Here is a 20,445-nt window from a genome sequence, read left to right on the forward strand (position 1 = left end):
GCCTTTTTGGGAAGGTTATTAGGACTTTGGAGTATTGGCCACAGTCATAGAAATAAATACAATATGAATATGATGACGAAACGTGTTATAATCAAGAAGAAAGCGGTGCTTTACTTCGAACATCGATATCACAATTTATTTAGGCCGATTCTGAGAGTACTTATAAAGTACTATTGAGCGCCTTCTGTGGTAATATCCGGATCTAAGGTGGAGTCAGGTTGTGGCGTTGTGGGCCTAGTTCCGCAGTCTACATTTTCGGCCCACTCGCAAGTATCTTTCGATTCATCGAAATAGGTTCCAGGAGAACATTGAAAGTGGACGGCTTCTTGGTTACTGCACTCGTAGAAAGCGCCACAATCGTCGGGGTCGTCGAAGAAAACTGGGTTTGATGGATCGGTGTCCGGGCATGCTTCAGTTAAAAAAACACGTGAGGATGATCCGTTGTTAATTTTAAGTGGTACTTACTTGGCACTTCAGACACAACTATAGTATAGACGAATCCCAAGAGGATAGCGCAAAGCATAACTTTAGAGTTCATTTTGTAGGTTTCTATGGCAGACCTTAGGAAATTTCGTTGCCGACTGTATAAAGATCTTAAATTAAGTTCTCTTTATATAGCCGAGCTTAATCCTTAAGAAATCAATGTTTGTCCTCTCCTGAGTTACTAGATAAGGCATTAATCCCTGGACTATGTTTCTTTTTACACAAGCATTACGTAGGACGGTTTTACCAAATTTGAAGTGCCCAAAAACTCCGTTGATTATTGATAGTTCAGCAAATACAGCTTTGATTGATTTCGCTTTTTTCTTTCAGTTGCAATGCGGCCATGTGTTCCATCTCCATTGCTGCAAGGCGGTACTGATGAAGCGTTGGGCGGGGCCCAGGATCACCTTCTCCTTCTCGTTGTGCCCCATATGCAAAGTAAGAAACGTCAGAATCTCCTGATCTAGATTCAAGGGCAACACTTAATCAAGCTCACTTTTTTCTTTGCGGATCTCAAATTTCCCAGGTCGTAAGTAGGCGATTGTAATCGGATTTATGATAGTCAATTTTTTTATGGATATTGATGACTTTTATTGAGTGGGTAGTTTTACTTTGTTTGATTAGAAAGCAACCGACTCGTTGACTATTTAAATTTGCAACAATTGCTCCATTTGTCGGATGAAACGAGATTTCTTTCATGGAATAAAGCTGCGTTTAACTGCTGATTTCGATAAAAAAGAAAGTTAACATAGAGCCTACTAATATCGACCAGGTTCTTGGTTGTTTTGGATAATAAATTGATATCAAAGTTAATGCAAGCACATTTATAGTTTGGCCTTAAAAGAAATTGTATTTAGTGGATCCTCTTAATAGGCTTTTTGTGACGTCACACTGATTTTCAGATAAAGATTTTTTGTGACGTCAGCTGATTTTTCTGTCTATCATAAGATTTCGTAACACCAAACTTTGTATAATTAACGGCTGCCTATCTTGGCTCTACTTCCCAGGAGAGGCCTCGCACCATTACATGCCATTTTCATGTGTGCCTTGAAACCAGACAATTCTTTCCACAAAACGGGCGGTATTCTTCGAAAACTGTGATGTTATTTCTTTCAGGTGAATATTCAACACCCTACTTTAGGGGATCTCCTGCGACCCATTCAGGAGCTGTATAAGGACGTGCGTAGAAAAGCGTTGATGCGCCTAGAATATGAAGGGCTGCAAACAGTGGAGGCGGTGGTTACTCCGGGGGCTCGTTTCTACAACGACACCGCCGCCTTTGCCATGGACAGATACGCCTATTACGTCTGTTACAAATGCGGAAAAGTAAGAAAGACGTGGCAATATGGAAAGTTAATTGCAAAAGTTATCAAACGTTTTTAGGCTTATTATGGGGGTGAAGCGCGTTGCGACGCCGAAGCAGGAGACGTTTACGACCCTGCGGAGCTAGTATGTGGCGCCTGCAGCGACGTGGCACGGGCCCAAATGTGCCCCAAACACGGCGCCGACTTTTTGGAGTACAAGTGCCGCTACTGTTGCTCAGTGGCCGTGTTTTTTTGTTTTGGCACGACACACTTTTGCAATCCGTGTCACGACGACTTTCAGCGTGTCACCAATCTGACCAAGGCGGAATTGCCTGCATGTCCTGCCGGTAAGTTTCTGTACCCAAGCGTTTTCTAGGATTGAGCGTGTGGCTACCTTTCAGGGCCGAGAGCGATGCAGCTCGAGGGGGACGAGTGTCCGCTGCATGTGAAACATCCGGCCACGGGGGAGGAGTTCGCTTTAGGGTGTGGGGTGTGCAGGAACGCGCATACTTTCTAGGTTGATTTAGATGTAAACCATTAGTTTGCGGAGGGACTGTAAAGTGGTGTTACGTAAACAACTAGGATTTCACTGTTGCGTTGAAATGGCGAAGGTTTTGGGCAGCAAGTGTCAAGAATTAGTGCTAGTTTTTTTCTTTTATTTTGCTTGAGAATAACTTCTCGCACGTAGGTAGGGATTGTGAAAGCATTGGAATCTCCTGTTATTTACAGTTAAAGGTAGCTCAGAATAGTAATTCCTCATTATTGACGACTCGGACAAAAGTTATTGTTAACGTTTCGGTTACAAAATTATCACCATTTTCAGTACGGAATATCCCGCATGTGAAATACTTGAAATACGCCAAAAATTCCTCGTTTTAATCGCTAAGGAATGGCAGTTTTTATCAAGAGTCATGTTATTGTTTTAAATGATTGATTTGGAGTAAGTGATTGATGTTTCTAAAAAGTGACACGAATTTCTAACATTAAAATTTGCGTGTTTTGCTAATGGATTTAGAATAGTTAGAGTATATATAGACAATGGATGTGTATGAGTTTATACTGCTAAAGCGATTTCGTCGCTCCAGCCACTCCTAACTAGGTATGTGAGGCGGCGTGCTCAAAAAATAAAAGAAATAATTAAAAATGCTGACATCTAAATGAACATAGTGGTAAAGCGCAATACGCACTGCACTGCTCGGTTTCCCGTGCGCCGATGACTTTTCTATTCAAAACCCAAAACTTCTTTGATTTAATTTAATTTCAGTCCGGACATGTTGTAATCGTGCGACTTCGGCGGCCCGAATGCTAACGACACGATATTACTCGAATTGTCAAACCAAATCGAATTTTAAAAGTACGATTTTTACTTGTTTTCAGTCGCACACAAAGTCGTGCGAACGCTTGTTGCATTTTTGTGAAATTGACTTTCAACTCTGTACAAACTACTCCAGATTCTTCCGTATTTTCATTCGAAATTAGATATTTTTCGTGAACGAAGCGAGATGAGCCTCAGGAACGCCATTAACAGTGACAACTGAAGCGGCATTGTTCTGTTTCCAAAGCTTTTTTCGTAAAAAACGTTGCTACTACGTGAAAAGTTTTTGCAACAGCGCGTGTCCATTTTTTTGTATTCAATTGAGAGGCGAGTCCAGACATGTTTGCATTCAGCTTTATAATAAAATGTATTTATACAAGCATATTTTGTTTATTATTTATTTTGGCTCTTTTTGGTGTTTGTATATGTATTAAGCGTGTAGTTTTTAGTTAAGGAGGTTGGAAAATTCTGCTTTTATTCCGTATAAATACCAAATAAATAGTTGCAGAAACATTTAATTTTCCACCAACACAAAATTTGTTTGATGTTTACCCTTAAAATGAACGCATTCATCATAATAATATTGGAAACAGTCGTCCTTATGCAAGCAGGTAAAAAAAACCAATAACTCGATGGAAATTTCCGTTATTTCATGTAATAAAATATATGTATTTATAATGAGTAAATTCGTAATTACAACAGTTTACTAAATACAAAAACCGAAATAAAAAATTTCACAATAAATTAAGGCTCTTAATTCATCAAAAGTAAGGTTCTCAAACAATCCATATTTGTTATGAATGGAAATGCTGCTTCCGGAAGAGTCAATATTGATTGAATTTCGGCTCAAATCAGAGGCGCACTAATTGTCATTTGAAATTTACAGTTTAATCTTAACGACTTTTACCTCGATCCCATAACCGCAAAGCCATTGTCGTACTTCTGCTATAATTTCGAAGATTGCTAAAGTAATCCAAATCATCAGTCGTGGGTGCTCCGCATACAACAGTTTTTCGCCCGACCTAACGTCCATTTTTTTACCGGGATCAAACGGTGATCCTTGCAGTCATCATTCTATATTATTGTTTCTACCATGGTTGAGTACTTTCAGTACGCATTAGATATCATACGTATGTCGGAGCTTATAATCGACGAAAAATTCGGCAACGTAAACCGACAAATGCGATTTTTTATCAAAGTTTCTGATTTTCTCGATGCAGCGTTGCAAAGAAAGAAAGCTAACAAATACATTTTCGTGTTCCATTGAAGTTTTATGATATTTTTAAAAACGTATGTTTGGCGCAGAAATCCGTTAACAGGCACCCAATAATATTTTCTGATTTTGAAAAGGTGAAGGATCTATTCAAAAAATCTAAGTGATTTTCAGATTTATGTCTATTTTGCCATTAATTACATTTACATTTTTGCTTTAATTGAAGAATTTTCTGGTTGAAGTAGCGAAGGAGAAAGTCATGCAAATGTAAGTGACATTAAAGATTTGCGACTCCTTTTCCAGCTATGACGTTGTAACAAATATAGTTCTGTTTTTTAGTTAACCGGTGGTGAGCAATTCTAGCATTGTCCATATTAGTTTCACAGAAAATAAATATCTCTTTATTCTTTGGTGATATGTCAAATTTCAAATATTCGTTTTATTGCCATTAACATAACAATATGCACATAAAATACTATATACACTAAAATTAGAGCATTTCAAATATAAATACAGATCAAGCAAAAAAAACCTCTATTGCTCTCTTAGCCCCAAATAACAATAATTATTATTTATCAGTACTATTTAAACTAACGAAGAACCCTCAATTATCACCGGAAAACATCACACCTCACCTCTCTCGAGACAATAGAGAGATGGCTTTATTGCTGCCTTTTAGGGCCATTACGTCATGCTGCCGTATTTGTGTCCTGAGGGCCAAGGACCCTCTGATGACGTAGATGGAATCGGGTCTCGTGTAAATGCGTTCACCATCGAGTCTTTTAGTCGGTCCTTGAATGTTTTGTATTCCATATCAGCGTATTTTGGTCCAAAATCAAAGTCTGCCACTTCGACTATGAAGCTAACATTTTGAATTTGATTTAATAGAACCGTGAATCTGACGAAACCTCCCACTTACCGAGACCTGTTTTGGATGTAGTAGGCTACTCCGAAAACTATTGCGATAACTGCTGCAATACTAAACGCTACCGGCACTACTATAACGGATAACTGCGCTTGTTGTTTTACTAAAAAATTACTTATGTCATTTTGTGTTCTCTGACAGAAAAGCAATTAAATTACCTTTATAGACAGTAACAGCCACTGAAGTGACTTTTCTACTGACGTCGTTCTTGATGATGATAATGACTGTATGCTGGTCTTGAAAGTAACGCTGAATTGGGAAATCGCACACGTCTAAATTGGAGTATTGTTGACAAGTCTCATTGCCTGTCACATTGTACAGGCCTGCCTTGAAGTAGTAGCAAAATTGCATACTTGCAGATCCTTTGCAGTTGACTTGCAAACTCAAAAGTTCCCCATGCTGCAACCAATTGTTGCCCGAGATGCTCACATTTGAGATGGGAGCTAAAAGACAATTGTTTCTTCTCAATGTAATTGGTTAATCAACGCACCTTTTGATATTACAGATTTCTGGAAATAACCGTAAACCTTATGAAAATCTGTGGTGATCACAGTGCTGTTGCATACATAAGGAAAAGTCTTGTTGTATGGTACTAGCACCCCCTTCTGCCACACTTTTATATTTGACTGAGTTTCACTGGTGTTAGTTGTTGATGGCACAACTTCTCTTTTTGAAACTTTTTTCGTAGTCCCAGTAGATTTCTATAAGGTTAGACAATTCATTTTCATTAGTTTTCAATCATTAACAAACCTACCAAAGTGGTTGTAGGCTTAATTGTTGTGGTACTAATAGTGGTACTGGCATTAGGAGGGTTGGTGCTGGTTGTTGGCATAGGAGTGGTAGTTGGAGGTGGCACAGGGGTGAAATCTCCTACCACCAATGTTTCAATTGTATGTTCTTCTTCGGGATTGGAGAAATTGAATGGGAAACTCAAGTTCATTCCCAACCCATAATAAACACAATCAACGAACCAGTATGAGAGCACTGTAGGCGCTTGCATGAGGTACTCTTTGTCAGGCTGCTGGAGGGCCACAGTGTTTGTGAAAGAGCCATTAGTGGATACATAGAGGTCTCTCGTTTCGTTGAGCTGTGAAATCTCCAAGTGGCCATTAAGGGTATCTGGAAGAAATTATTAGGATTTTAATAATACAGAAGTGAAGGTCCATATTCTTTACCCCCTAACTTAATTAATAAGACAGTTATAGCAAAAATATGATTTAAAAAATTCACATGCATGGCAGTTTTTTTTTTTAATCTTTTGGATATAACATCAAAACTCTTAACTGATAAATAATGGATATGAATTTAGATATATCTCTGACTTCAAAATATGTAATTATTTGCTTTTTTTGCTTCCATTAGTGATTAATAAATTAAGATAACACATAACTAAGGGAAGTACCCATAATTGTTCAAAACACTTACCTGTGAGCTCTATTGTAATTCCTTTTGAAGTACTAGGTGTGCAAAATAAACTCATTATCCATTCACATACTACTACTCTAATTATATAGTATCCAGCTTCATTTGTGTCCCGGTTATATGTGATTGACCAGTGGTCTATATTGGGCCCTGATTCAACCTGAAAATGTATTATGATTAGTGTACCCCAAATTGCAAATTTTAACTTCTTAAATAAATGAATATACTCCAAGTCATTTTATTATTTCTCATGGCATATACTGATTAACATACCACCCGTGTGTGAACAGGAAGAGCGTCGTCCCTCCAGTCGTATTTGAATTTCCCGTTGGCTGGTTCGTTATCGGAGTCAAATATCCAAGTGGTGCAATTCACGGTGGCTCCTCGAACAGTGGGGCCATCACATTGGAGTTTCAACGTAAAAGCTGAGCCTAATAAAATTAAGGCATATAAAAGAAGCTTCGCTAGTAGTAATTGAGCTTTAATTTTTGGTACCTGAATTAAGGAATATCCCTATTAACATTAATATTATGATAAATTTGTGATAAAACATAATGGGAGGATTTACATTAACAAAAACAATTAAAGAAACCGAAAACAAGTAGGATGTCACTGTCATTAGTGACAGCGATTGACATATGGCTATCGAGCGAATGTTTGTCAGTGTCATATATATATATATATGTTTCAAGATCGAATTTAGTGGGTTGGTTTTGGTCTTGTCTAATACATTGTGACCTAAAAGATAAACAGAATTATGTAATACTCACTGTTTAAGAAACAATTGATGTTATATTGTATTGTTTCGAACACAATGTTAATAAGAGAACGGATATAATGTAGATAGTAGGCATTTTTCTTATGTTTACAATACGTTCTAACTTTAGTTGTTTGTTCACCTGTGTATGCTAAAGTTATAGCATAATAGAGCTAGCATAGTAATAGCTATAGTATACATGTACTGCGAAGCCAAATATTACTTAAAAGAGAGGACTTCCATTTTCGCTTAATTTTTTGACGCGCAATTGTCACGTACGCCATTGAGTGATTTGTGTTATCATTCCTCCCAATAGAGGACCGTCGGGTATGGCTCCCTCTTTTATCGGACTGCCATAACACTTAGGGCAGTATCTTGATGCATTGTTCAAGTTCAGTGTGAATGTCTTCAAATTATGATGATTTTGGCCTTGAATGGTACGGTGAACCAACCAGGTCATAATAATGAAAAAATCACTGCACACTCTCTAACTACAACCTTTTAATTCGCTAAACGTAATATAAATGTCTTAATACAAGATCAACAATTATTACCGGACTCAAAGCGTCAAAATAATATCGATTGCTTGTCGGGCAATTAAGATAATGCAAGCGCAAATCACGCAGACAGGTTGCATTGTAATTAACGCCATTTCATTTGCTTCAGCATTATGGGCGTCGAATCGGCAAATTATATCTCCAGCGTTATTGATTGGCGCCGCTAATGACTTTTTATAAATTCTACGCCACTGAAACGAAGCAATTTCCGATTATTACTATGCAAAGGTATATGGGGGAATAATAATGCCGGCCGCCGTTGGTCGGGTATTTTCATTAATTTTTCGACCCGCCGAAGGCTTTATTAATAAGTTCCCGGGCACTTTTCGAACTTCGCAGTTATTAAACTAAGAAGTCTATCAAGTTTTAATTACCAGGACTTGGGGAGTTCGGCTTTCCGGTATCTGGAATGTAAAATTTTCCTTTGAAGTATTCGCGGCCTTCGCGGTGAAGATCGGAGAAATGCGTGCCGCCGCAAAAAACTCGATTCTTTTATGCAATGCCTTACTGTCGCCCCCCTTTAGCAAACGATAACTTATAATTTAATATCAACTGATTCCACGAAACCGATGCAATTAGTTTGGCAGTTGCAATTTTATGGGTGGACAAAAAAACTCGGTTTACAACCCAAATTAGTCGCCGAGTGTAATGTAAAGTTCCAAGGTTTTCGTGGCCCATATAAAACGACATTTAAAGAAGCGGTAATACTAGATTATCGAAAACAAAGCAACACGCCCGAAATCGTATAGAGTTTGGTGTGTAACCAACATTTGGGTTTTTACCAGTAGAAAAGCTTTACTTAAGATTATAATACCACATTTAGGGTGGTACTGGGCCTACAATGATCTGATTGTTTTTGCAACGGACTTCACAGATAATTACTTCCGCGCATAGACAGAAAAATGTTGGATGTTAGAATTGATTTGAATTTACCCCTTGAGATTAGCGAAGGAGAATGACGAGTTTGTTTGTCAAAATCTTTCACTCGTATTATTAGAAAAATTCTAGTACCGAAGTAGAATCGTCACCGTCCACATATTTTCAAGATTATTTGGGTAATTTTCTTAACATGGCGAATATTGATACAGGGTGTTTCCTAACTACGTGTAAAACATTTAAAGGCGTAATCCTCGACTGATTTTGAGTCTAAAATGTCTTATAAACATGTCCGCAAATGCCTTGTTTCCAAGATACAGGGTGTTGAAATGTGACAAGAAAAAGAGATTTTATTTTCAAAATGACTCAATTTGGGTGTTTGAATTTTAGAAAAACACTTATTATCAATAAGGCCGTAAACAAAAACCATATTGGCCATTTCTTGATTAGTGTAATTAGGCATTTGAAAAATGTTCAAAACTGAGGTATAATCTGATTTTTGGGACACAACACTAAATTCTTTCCCTTTAGAGAGTAAAACACCAAAATAACACTGACTATCTTGTTTATAGTAGTGGAAGTAGCAAAAAAAACTAACAATAAACAAGTTAGTAAATACCACCAAACCTTTAGAAACCTTTAAAACCTTTTTCATCGTCTTTCAGTCAACACCCTGTATCTTGGAAACAAGGCATTTGCGGACATATGTTTATTAGACATTTTTGACTCAAAATCAGTCGAGGATTACGCCTTTAAATTTTTTACACGTAGTTAGGAAACACCCTGTATATATCTTTGAACCACACTAATTCATTTCAGATTACACTAAAAAAAGTGTACCTTGACTCTCTGTGTGACATTGTGAAATCAGCAGCCGTAAGGAACAGTTTCTTAAAAACCAGTCGCCTACTTTAAAGCTACATTATATTTTCCCATAAAGTAAAAACTAAATGGGCATTGATATAAAGAGAGGGAACCTGAAAAATTTCAATACTGTCAATAAATTTATAAATTAGCCCAACGCATGAGCAATTAATGGGGCCCATTAAACAATTACTTGGTCTTAATTGGCGTAATTAAGAATTAAACTGGAGAGGTGAAAAAAAATGCGGAATTTCGTTGTTGGTCTAAAAAGGGAAAAACGCATATTTTTATCTTCAAAGCCATTAAACAGATTAAATTTTGTTGGGAAATTCAACCCACTGCTCTCGCAAGATGATCTACGAGTGCTGTAATGGATGCTAGGTGTCAGTTTGGTTTTTACCCGATCCTACGTTGAAAATATTTATTGGTTCAATGAAAAATTATGTTTTTGCCAAAGGTTAATGAGACAAGTCTTGTCCACACCGCCATTTCCTCGCAACATCATTAATATTTTAAATAAGTCATTTACGAAATAGCGATAAAAACTGGAGCAGGAAATATACAGGTATTGTAAAATGCCACCATTATCAAGAGTTAATCTCGTACGAGCGGGGTCATTCATGTAAATTTGTTTCGTATATGCGACGTTCACGTTCCATTTTAGTCGAAGGCGGCCTTAGCTAATTTTGCGAAAATTCTAATGTATTCAGTTGCAAAATATTGCTCGAATCCAAGTCTCAAACTATCAATCCTCGATCCAACATGATGAGTTAAAAAGTATTGCAACTTCTCAATTTTTAAAGGAAAAAAAAAAGGTAAATGCAACAGGAACGCACTATACGGACTACAATAACCATCTCAATTTGGCATTTAAGATGACCACTGGAAGGGAGTAAATGCCACTGAACATGCAGTGCATATAAAAGCGATTTTTGAGCCCTGCACAGGTAATTCGTTTATTGTGTTTTAAGGTGATTTTGCATTAAAATGAAGGTGAGTGTGGTGGGTTAACATGGTTCACATTTTTTAACAAGGCTAAAATCAGTTTCTGTTAAAACCTTATTTCTGCTTATTGACACTTTTTGGACAATAACAATGGTGAAAAATGTGTTATTTTGTCAAAATCTCTCACACATATTAGTAAAACAATTCTAGTACCGAAGTAGAGAATTCTTCTTCGCCATATTTTCAAGATTAGTATGATCATTTTTTTGACAATGACGAATTGACATTGTAACGAAAATGTTTATTATACTTTAGGCCGCCCTTATTCTCCTTGGATTGTTCTCGCTCCACCACTATTGCCGAGCAGGCATCATCCCCGCTACCACCACCTTCGTCAGACACGCGACCAGCATCACCCACCCCTCTACTGTGGCCTACAATCAACCCGCCCTGGCCTACACGTACAGCGCTCCCGTGACGTACTCCGTGTATTCCCCACCGGTGGTCCAGTACTCTCAAAGTTTGTTTACACCTCAAAATATATTCGCCCCTCAAACCATATTTGGGCAGTACCCGGGACTTTTGGCACAGACTCCCACTTTCATCGGTACGCAGCAAACAGGTACGATAATTTAATAATCATTACGAACTTATATGTTGTATCCTGTCCATGGCATTGCAGGAGGAGGTCCGACTATTGAGGCTGCAGATAAACCTCAAGGCGCGGTTCCTCAACAACCGTCAACACCTCCACCTTCTTCTTCCTCTCCGCCACAACAGTCGCCAATTCTGGGAAGTGGTACTCCTGGTACAACCATGGACGATGACACGGTTTCGATTGAAGCGTCTCAATAGATCCAGTTTTAGCATTTAATTAGAATATAAAATATTTGAAATATATAAATAAAAAAGTATAATTTCTTTATAATTATAATTATGGGAAATTATCAAATAAAGAAGTTCACACATGCAGAGTTTTCTGTCCAAAGCATCTTTTAGAACTTCCAAATCGGTTGGTAAGTACTGGAGGAACGAGAGAAATTAAATTTTAATCGAGCGAGCTATAGTTAACTGACAGTTGCTTAGAAATTGTTTATAGAAGCAAATAAATTAACAACAAATTATATTTCTAGTTTGATCGCGATTACGGCCTACTCGGCTTTCGCCAGCCCTCTGGTATACCAAAGAAAAACGTGTACGTGCCCCTTTATAGTCCAGGTATTTCCTATAAGTATGCAAAGATGGATAAATGGGAAACAATGCCGACATGAATAATTCAAAATTTCGCCATTTTCATGCATTATAGGGCGCGGGAATATCCGCTCTCTATACAGATCTCGTCGTATTAAGTGCGAAATGCGATTTATTCGCTTGTCGTATCGAGTTTGACACCGCAATTTTTACCCCCCAAAAAACTCTATTCGGAGAGCAATTATTATATATTAAAAGAGTAAAGTAAGCCGGAAATAATGAAATTTAGTCTCAAGACAGCTGCCCCCACATGAATTGTATATAAGGGTGCACTTCGTTTAAAATTGGGGCTTATTGCAGAAATCCCCGTCGCTTGACGAATTCACTAGGATATTGCCGCCTTGCGCCTTGGTGTCCACTCCAGGGATGTCCAGGAGGCACATCCTTTCGTCCACTTTTCTCTGTTCGTCCTCGATACAAGTAAACATGGACTGCTGCATTCTCCCCTACACCTTAGGTTTGCAGTTTGGATGGTCAGAGTTCGTTGACCGTTGTAAAAAGACACAGATCAGACTTGAAAAGTGCATCAGAATGCATGTTAATGGCATGTCAGTCCTTAAAGAGAGGACGCTGACTATCAAATCCAATCCACTGGCTTGACTGCGTTTATCACTCAGGGTTTTGCTCACAATTTCATGGTTTTCTTATTTTGAATTAGGGTCCTCTTTTGAGTAAAGACATACATTTTTTTGACAGTTACAAAAATGGAGTTTGAGTAGGTTTACATCCGGCATTTTTTTTAAATCTTAGATTCGAATATTCGCTGCGTTTACATAATACAAAATACATTATTTTTGAGTTCAAACTTCTCTATTGGATGAAAAATGCGTTAGTTTGTCAAGCGATTGTTAAGTTTTGACCAGGTTTACAGCGCTCACTTTTTTGCGTTTATAATTTTGTCAGATTGGTGCCGCAAATTGAGAGATTGAATCACTCCTCTGATACTTAAAAAAGATGGTTGCGAGTTAGTTTACATCTCGCACTTTTCGTGACAAACAGTAGTTGACTTTACTTCGCTATATTAAATATTAATACTATCTTAGACGGAGTGATATATTTTCCATAGAAATAACGCAGTCAAAGCAGGGTATTGGACCTGTTTACCTGGGACGAAGGCAACCGATAGAGATTGATAACACATGTAGCCCTAAGCCCCCATGGCATCCGTATTATGTATTTCGGAACACGTGCGTTTTAATCGATTCAATAATTTATTCCGTTACAATAAGAGGTAAATTGCGTTGGAGGCAATCCCGCATTGATTCTTTTTAGTCATGATAATCATAACGTACCCTTTCTCCCCCCATTATTTCCCCCACGAGTTCTTAACCAGCCGCTACTCGATTCCTCTCTAACTTCTATTTCCTCCTATCAATATCCCGTGGCATTGCTTTTGTGAGTAATTCCGATCATCGTAGAGCCTCCCAGATTAGAACCTCATACCTCACCCATCCATCATAACGCTGATGGGGTCAATTCTAAACACATCTATGCAAAGAACCTTCTTGTCGCCTTTAGGAAGCATGGCGAACTTGGACATGACTGCACTAATATTGGAGCAGTTGAACCTGCATTTCTCGTCTGTTGCCTTGTAAGGGTAGGACTCATCGCTGTCCATCCCTCCATTGTCTGTGATTTACCGCTAGGTGCTTTCTATGAGGCCTGTTAAGAGCCCCTGCTGTCGTAAGGGGAGTGCCTGTAGGTGCAGTCTATGACGTTCTGGTTGCTTAGAGACTTTCGGGTTTGGATGAGCATATAATGTTGCGTCTCCAAGGCCCCTAACTATGCACATGACGTTAATGCGACATTATTATTGCGACGAGAGGGCGGGTAAGGTTTACAGAACTGAAGGCATAGCAAGAGCCGCAGGGGCCCTGTGTTATGACGTGAGTCACCGCCCCCATTTCAATTTACGATAGCTAGACGGAATCCTGAGTCTCATCACGCAACTCATCTGCGGTGGAGTCTCCAATGGAGCCAGAGCTAGGCGAATTTGAAAGGTAAAAGGTTTCACATTCCTCATCCGTCAGGTTTCCGAATTGACTAACTTCGAGGGAGTAGGTGATCAAACCCATGTGGTAGAGAGTGTTGTGCCGACATATAGCATTCTGAAGGTTTCTACCGGGAGGTGAGATAGTGCTTATGGCGCTGTCTCTGTAGATTTACAGGGAGTGAGAAGATTCACCAGTGGGGTATAATAGCTATTTTTTTAGAGACTTCCATTGATGGGCTGATGCGCAGGATAGAGACGCGATCGGACTGCGTAGTAGCGCATGACTTTCCCGGAAACGCTCATAATGAACATTAGTGAATTAAAGTTAAATAAATGTTTAGAGAAAAATCACAGGTTTAGACCTCGGTAAGTGGTTTTGCGGACGGGTACTCAAATATATTAAACATAATAAATAAATATTAAATACTTTAATGAGCTTAGCGAGAATGTTTAATTTGTTAAAAGCCCGACAAAAGTTCCCGCATCGCACCCATAACAAATTAACCTCTCATTATTACATTAAATATTTACAATATTCCGAATTATGTACTTACGTAAATACACGAAAATACTCTATTTACAAGGGAAATACGAGAAGCCAGATTTGCGATATTGAGAGTATCGATAGTTGTTTGCTCTAGTTCGTTTAAACACGCCCGGGAAATTCCCAATTAGGGGTAGGACCCGGCAAAAAGGCAATTTAAAGCTTTAAGGCAGAACAAGGTATTATTTTTTCATCGGCTTTGGGTTCGACGACCCCTTTATAGGGCCTATAAATACAATTCCCGACTCTCAAGAACCGCTTTAGATCTAAACAAAACATTAGGAGTAAATAATGCTTTTCCACACTCCATAATGAAAATTTTAATGGTGCGCTTCCTTTTTTTTGCTTTAATGAATTCCGCACATAAATAACGCTGGCTGAAGCCCGGCCCGCAGTAAAGAAATCTAAAATATTTCTCGTTATCGTTAAAAAGGCCCTTAGTTAAGTAGCCTTTGGCAGCAAAGAAAACACGTGAGAAATTGCCAGTTTTAGTCTTCACGCATTCTCAGAAATACTCCAGAGAGATCACCGAGATAAATGATCGAGACAAAAGTGTCTTAGGTCGTCTCTTTGATCATTTTAAGCGAGAATTTCGAAGAGGCGCACGCCAGACTTGGAAAATGCATTGAAAAGCCGTCGTTGTTGATGTGCCTGCCTTCCGAGAGAGGACGCTGCACATATCAAATCGAGTGAATACTAACTTTTGCTACGTTTACACCGCTTAATGTTTTATACAGCCTCTCATGGCTTCGTAAGTTTAAAGTACGACTCTTTCTTGAGCAAAAACACAACTTTGTGGATTTGAATTCAATTTTTGGTTGATCAAAGGACTTAGTTATTGGTTGCGTTCAAGTCCTACAAAGTCCATAGTTTTTGAATTGAGATTTCTCTCCTCCATTGGATGAAAAATACGTCAGTTTGTTAAATGATTTTTGACGACGTTTACATCGCAATAAAAGAAAACTGGCTGTTTCAGGTTGATCGATGGGCCACCAAAAAATTCTTTTTATACACAGCGGTTTTATGGCCACCTGACATGTATAATGGTCGGGAGAAAATCCTCTTTCGAGTGCTCAAACCGAGGCCGCTTTCGAGCTAAAAGCACTTCCGTCCTTTTACTGCAAATTGTATAAACAAAGCTGCATTTCCCTGTTGTTTCCTTGTTTCCTTCTCTAATTGTTTCGGGTTCCCGCTTACCTTCTAATAAACTTGCGCTTTTCGGCGTTTTAAATGTTATTATCGTCTTTGGCACAGCTCCAGAACACGGGTGGTTTATACTGATTAAAACTCTTCAAAATGACAAAAATGGAATGGGAAATAGCATGTATTCACGCAACGAAGCTCAACGATCGGAAATGAGGCCCTGGTGGCCACCCAACACTGGTTCCTCCCCCTCTTCAAAAACATGTACCTCCCACTTCCTTCCCCAGGCATTCTTCAAGATCTAGGAAGATTTATTATCACCCACTACCATCACCCCCCTGCTCAAGACTGTCTTGCTGCAGTGATCATCGCGGTAGACCCTAGTCTTGTAAAATTTGAACTTCTTACTCCTGCCATTCAGGGCTAATGCCACAGGGCCGGTCTTAGATGCAGACGCGGATAGGACGCTCTCATTTCTGCGTCTAATGTGTACGATCCCATGGCCTGTGAGGTTGGAGTTTAGCTGCTTCTAGTGGTAGATGTTCTGCTTGCCATTCCAAAAGTATGTGTTATTCGGTTGATATCGCCATTTTTCTTGATGTAGCTGAAAGCTGCGGCTGCGAGACCCTGCTTGCAACTGCTGTGCTTCAGCTTGGAAATGCAGTCGACCAGGATTTGTTGCTCGTTGAGAGTCTGCAGCTGGTGGGTGGATCTGAAGAGTTGCCCCTCTGGTCTGGTTCCGATCTGAAAAGGATTTACTTTATATGGTCATTTTGTGTGTGAACTGCTTTAGAACGCTGATTGCTCAGAAAGTATGACAGTTTCCCTCGTTTTTGACAGGAGTTGCTGCACCAACTACGTTTCAGTTCATGAAAACAGGCAGGGGGGCGTCGATTGTGTGTCAAAAAGCGTCGCATCGTGAAGAACCGAGGACTGTGCAGTAGTTGCTGTGCTTTCAGCACGATAAGTCTACACCATGTCTGTCCAGTCGAGATTGTCCATTATGGATTTTACACCGGAGGTGTAGAAGTGTAGTGATTCAGGCAAATTCACAAATTAGTGTCCTTCAACGAGCAGAACTTCGCGGACTATTCAACAAGGTACGATACCAAGGGATGGGGCAGGGACCGGATGAAATCGTCAATGGATTATGCCAGGGCTCACCATGGAATCGACATTGAAGTCGCGTATCTCTACGAGACTCGCCAAGAAAGGTGTCGATATCGGTCCCAAGACTAGGGGGCCTCTATTTAGAAAGCAATAGTGTTTTCTGGACAGCGACAACTGAAGCAGAAAGTCGCTGCGATGGGACCGGTCTGTATTGCTCTGGTAGCAGGAGACAATTTCCAGAACTATTCTGGAAGTGTGTACAACAACCACCGGTGCGGAATCGGTTTAAACCACGCCATGCTGGTTACGGGGTTCGGAACTGAGAGAGGGAGGAACTATTAGCTGCTAAAGAATTCGTTGTGCTCCGAGTGGGGGGACGGGGAATACATTAAGATGTGACACAACAGGAACAATCAATGCGGCATATTCAGCGTGGCCATTTTCCCGACAGTGTGATCGATGGGGCACAACATTAAAATGAATTTAATTGACTTCTGATTCTTTAACTGAGTTAGTACTGTTTAATTAACATTGCTAGAAAGGCTATAATTAATATTGAATTTGTTAAGTCAAAGGTGCGCCACAAAGGGGGGTAATCGCTGTAAGGAGTGGAGCGAATCGTGGATGCGCCTCGCAATCTAGCTAAGACGTCAGCAATAGGTCCACGTTGGGCATTTTTTTGAAATTACATTTTTCTCACATCTTCAGGTTTCGCACTCTCGGAAAAACAATCATATTTGCCCAAAGGGGAATTTCAAGTATTTTTAACAGAGCCAGTTCGCGTGTAAAAATATTTCATTTCCAGCGTACTGGAACTGTAATATTTTCGTTGGAAAATGTGGGGAATTTTCCTATTGCAGGTCGAAATTTCGGCTGTTGCAAAGCTAAAGTGTATCAGTTTGGAAAATTAATTTCGCAACAGAGATAACATGCGGGACGTATCGAACGTGCCGAAAAAACGCCATCAACCCCTTTTTACCATGAATATTCACGAAATCTAAGCGCGACTCAGTAGTCCCCCGGGAAATTAGAAAAACCCCGAACTGCGCAGATTTGGGATGGAAAAGAAGTTCTTGGAGGGAATGCAAACTGGTTTATGGTCCTCGGTGCCTTCGCCCGCCGCGTCCCAATTTATGACCGTAAGTGATTTCCTGTGTCATCATATTGTGTCCCTTGATATTTGAGAATATCTCACTTATCATAAAAATTGCAACATCTAGAATTAATCCATCGAATTCAACTAAACTTGGTATCTGTATTTAGTTGTAGCAGTAGTAAAATTGATTAAGTAACGCCGTCCCGTTACCACACATTCAACGTATTGGAAACGTGCGTTTCCAGCAAAACAAGGCACGGTCCTATATTGCTCATCTATAATGTCGCAATGTTAATGTGCTTCCTTGGCCTCCTCGCACTCCCGATTTTTTCCTCATCGAACACGTATGAGACGTGGCAGAAAGAAAACTTACTACACTGAAGAACCCACGACGTACTTTAGCAGAGCTACTAAATGCAATTTAAGTTGTCTGAGAAACGCTACTTCAAGAGGAAATCAACCATTTGCTTAAAAGCTTGCCCAGACGAATTTCTCAGATGTAAATTCGCAAGTTGGTTATACACATTATATATATTTGAAAGACTTTCTGGACTTGAATTTAGTTGCAAGGCACAACATTTATTTTGTGTGTGTTTGGAAAATGTCTCAGGTTCAGTCCGGACGGTTAGGAAAGGGGCACCAGTTGCTCTGCCAATCGAGTTACAAATCTGATATTATCATTCTCGCAAAAACTAAGAAATAATCGCATTTTCTTTATGTTCGCAATTTCTTTCCGTGCCATTTACTCGCGTTGCAACAGCAACAACATATTGTCTTACAATGGGGAAAGATGAAAGTTCCGGCTTTCCTAACCCAATAAACTTGACGCCCCTAAAAACGAAAAAGTCCCGGACGCCTCCGGCTTTTATATTTATTTCGTGTCTCCTCTTCGCCGTCTTTTTTACTCTTTTAACTCGAACGGAACTGTTATTGTTTTCGCTGATGGACCCTGTACCTTGGCGAAGTACATTTCCGACAAGGGAAACAGGGGAAGAGAGAGAGGAAGAGAAAGATAGAGAAATAGAAAGAGAGAGAAATATAGAGAAAGAGAGAAAGAGAGAAAAAGAGAGAGAGAGCGGACGGTTGATCGAGTTTTTTTAACAAATACCCGCAACAGAAAGTCGCGTAAACAGGGCAAAAACATCAGGGCGAACTTTGATCTGCGGTTAAAAGAGAGAAAGAGACTTGACAACCCCTGCCTCTTTCACCAGTTTCGAGATTCCAATAGCGTGCTCTTCTGCGCTATTGCCCACTCCGTAATTTTTTCCTTTAAAAACATCCAGTGGCGTAGTGCGCACGCCACCGAGTGCACAACCTGCGACTCGAAGGCGATTTCCGCTATCCCCAAGGGCGGCAGAGGTTTAGTGTTACGCCAGCAGCAGAAGAGCCCTCAGGCAATACAGACCGCAGCTCACGTCCCTTTTTTGGTTTTAATTCCCACGAGTGAGGTCAGCTGAGACAGTTTGTGATCCTGAGGGCCAGAAAGGGCGGATTGTTCAAAGGGGATTTGACCTTAACCCGCACTGATCTGGGGTTAAAGAGCGAGCGCGAAAATGGATTTCCCGATCTCTGGGTCTTTCACCATTTTCGAGATCCCGATGGCGCATTCTTCTCCGCTATTATCCATCACATAATTTTCAGTAGGACGCCTGTAAATCGCAGAGAGCCGTTGGATCAGATCTACAGTGCGATTCCCGTCATGGTGGCCGCTTTTCATTCAGGGTGGGAAAATTATGCGGTGAAAGTGATGGTCGTTAATTATAATAAGTAGTTATTGTTTTAATTGTCTGCTTGCTGTTATGTAAATCGCTCTCGATTTTTTTTGGTGGAATTCTTGTTGCGCGCATGGTGAGAATCATGTGATGTACACCGTTTTATGTAAGTTTTAGAAAGTTTTCGGAACATTGAGTCTGCCGGAGGAACAAAGACAAAGTAACGGGGTTTAATTTTAACAGCGCCCGGTTTGTATCCCACAACATAAAGCCGAGGTAATCTGGAAAAATGGCGAAATAAATTTTTCGTCTCGCACACATCCCCAAACATCCTGAAATTAAGTTAAAATATCATTTATTTTCCTTGAGAGAATATAAGGATATATTACCTCACATCGCGGGCGAAAACCGGGGCGTTTTCTCATTTTCTGAAAAATTGCCCAGATATAAACTGGATTTTTACTGCGGATGTTGCAACTTTTGACGTTGCTCTGCATAATTTGGCCGAATGCAGCACTTCAAACAAAATCATTATAATAAATTGCAATAAATAATGCCGGATGCGGTTTATCCCATTTCCTAGACGTTTATTTTAATTTGATATTTGCGCGAATATTTAATCTATTAATTTACCGCTTAATGGACTCTGTCAATCCGAAAACAGTTTCCATTTGACTCTTGATTTACCGATTGATGCATGCGGCCATAAAGCGCGTTGCAGCCTCTGGAAATTTTAAATTCAGTCCCATTGAATGAACAGCTCTTTCTGGCAACTTGCAAAAGAGACCGTGCCCAAGTGACGTCCTAAGTGCCGAGGCAATTTTTGAAATACCGACTTTTTTCGAACCGAGCGACAGCTACGGCGAAACTGGCAGTGGGAGTCGCTTTTCCAGGAAAAACTAGCTGAAAATGAGTACCATATCGAGGGGTTTACT

The 20,445-nt window shown here is 39.7% G+C and overlaps 4 protein-coding genes across 5 annotated transcripts in view; 2 read left to right on the plus strand and 2 right to left on the minus strand.

Annotated features, from left to right (window-relative positions):
* The window catches only part of hiw (highwire), a 41,254-nt gene extending 37,408 nt beyond the window's left edge, over positions 1–3,846 (plus strand). Inside the window, 4 exon segments of the mRNA XM_066282745.1 lie at positions 814–921; positions 1,600–1,809; positions 1,867–2,134; positions 2,189–3,846. Of these exon segments, the coding sequence (XP_066138842.1) occupies positions 814–921; positions 1,600–1,809; positions 1,867–2,134; positions 2,189–2,304 (702 nt within the window). The 3' untranslated portion in view covers positions 2,305–3,846.
* Positions 69–610, minus strand: LOC136339482 (uncharacterized). Its single transcript, XM_066282784.1, has 2 exons — positions 466–610; positions 69–409 (listed from the first exon to the last, which is right to left on the minus strand). The coding sequence occupies exons 1-2, from the start codon at positions 536–538 to the stop codon at positions 171–173; spliced, it is 312 nt and encodes a 103-aa protein (XP_066138881.1). The 5' UTR covers positions 539–610; the 3' UTR covers positions 69–170.
* Positions 3,847–4,479: 633 nt separating the features above from the next.
* On the minus strand, positions 4,480–7,314 carry LOC136339462 (uncharacterized). The gene is made up of 8 exons (XM_066282756.1): positions 7,158–7,314; positions 6,936–7,093; positions 6,666–6,822; positions 5,995–6,359; positions 5,731–5,941; positions 5,399–5,683; positions 5,235–5,343; positions 4,480–5,177 (listed from the first exon to the last, which is right to left on the minus strand). The coding sequence occupies exons 1-8, from the start codon at positions 7,279–7,281 to the stop codon at positions 5,000–5,002; spliced, it is 1,587 nt and encodes a 528-aa protein (XP_066138853.1). The 5' UTR covers positions 7,282–7,314; the 3' UTR covers positions 4,480–4,999.
* Positions 7,315–10,603: 3,289 nt separating this feature from the next.
* LOC136339486 (uncharacterized) lies at positions 10,604–11,578 on the plus strand. Of its 2 annotated transcripts, none has more exons than XM_066282786.1 (3): positions 10,604–10,709; positions 10,977–11,283; positions 11,344–11,578. In XM_066282786.1, exons 1-3 carry the CDS (start codon positions 10,704–10,706, stop codon positions 11,514–11,516), a joined length of 486 nt encoding a protein of 161 aa, XP_066138883.1. In that variant the 5' UTR covers positions 10,604–10,703; the 3' UTR covers positions 11,517–11,578. The 2 variants fall into 2 exon arrangements, with proteins under 2 accessions (XP_066138883.1, XP_066138882.1); XM_066282785.1 differs by having other exon boundaries at positions 10,694–10,718.
* Positions 11,579–20,445: the final 8,867 nt, after the last annotated feature.

This window comes from Euwallacea fornicatus, chromosome 5, assembly GCF_040115645.1.
Source record: "Euwallacea fornicatus isolate EFF26 chromosome 5, ASM4011564v1, whole genome shotgun sequence".
NCBI classification, from domain to species: Eukaryota; Metazoa; Arthropoda; class Insecta; order Coleoptera; family Curculionidae; genus Euwallacea; species Euwallacea fornicatus.

Bases quoted from the DNA above. Each gene is read 5' to 3' on its own strand.
- LOC136339482 (XM_066282784.1), bottom strand. From the start codon at position 538: ATGAACTCTAAAGTTATGCTTTGCGCTATCCTCTTGGGATTCGTCTAT. The intron at 410-465 runs GTAAGTACCACT...TTTTAACTGAAG, and splicing joins AGTTGTGTCTGAAGTGCCAA to CATGCCCGGACACCGATCCA.
- LOC136339462 (XM_066282756.1), bottom strand. From the start codon at position 7,281: ATGACAGTGACATCCTACTTGTTTTCGGTTTCTTTAATTGTTTTTGTT. The intron at 6,360-6,665 runs GTAAGTGTTTTG...AATTTCTTCCAG, and splicing joins AATTACAATAGAGCTCACAG to ATACCCTTAATGGCCACTTG. The intron at 5,684-5,730 runs GTGCGTTGATTA...ATTGTCTTTTAG, and splicing joins GAAATCTGTAATATCAAAAG to CTCCCATCTCAAATGTGAGC.
- LOC136339486 (XM_066282785.1), top strand. The intron at 11,284-11,343 runs GTACGATAATTT...ATGGCATTGCAG, and splicing joins CATCGGTACGCAGCAAACAG to GAGGAGGTCCGACTATTGAG.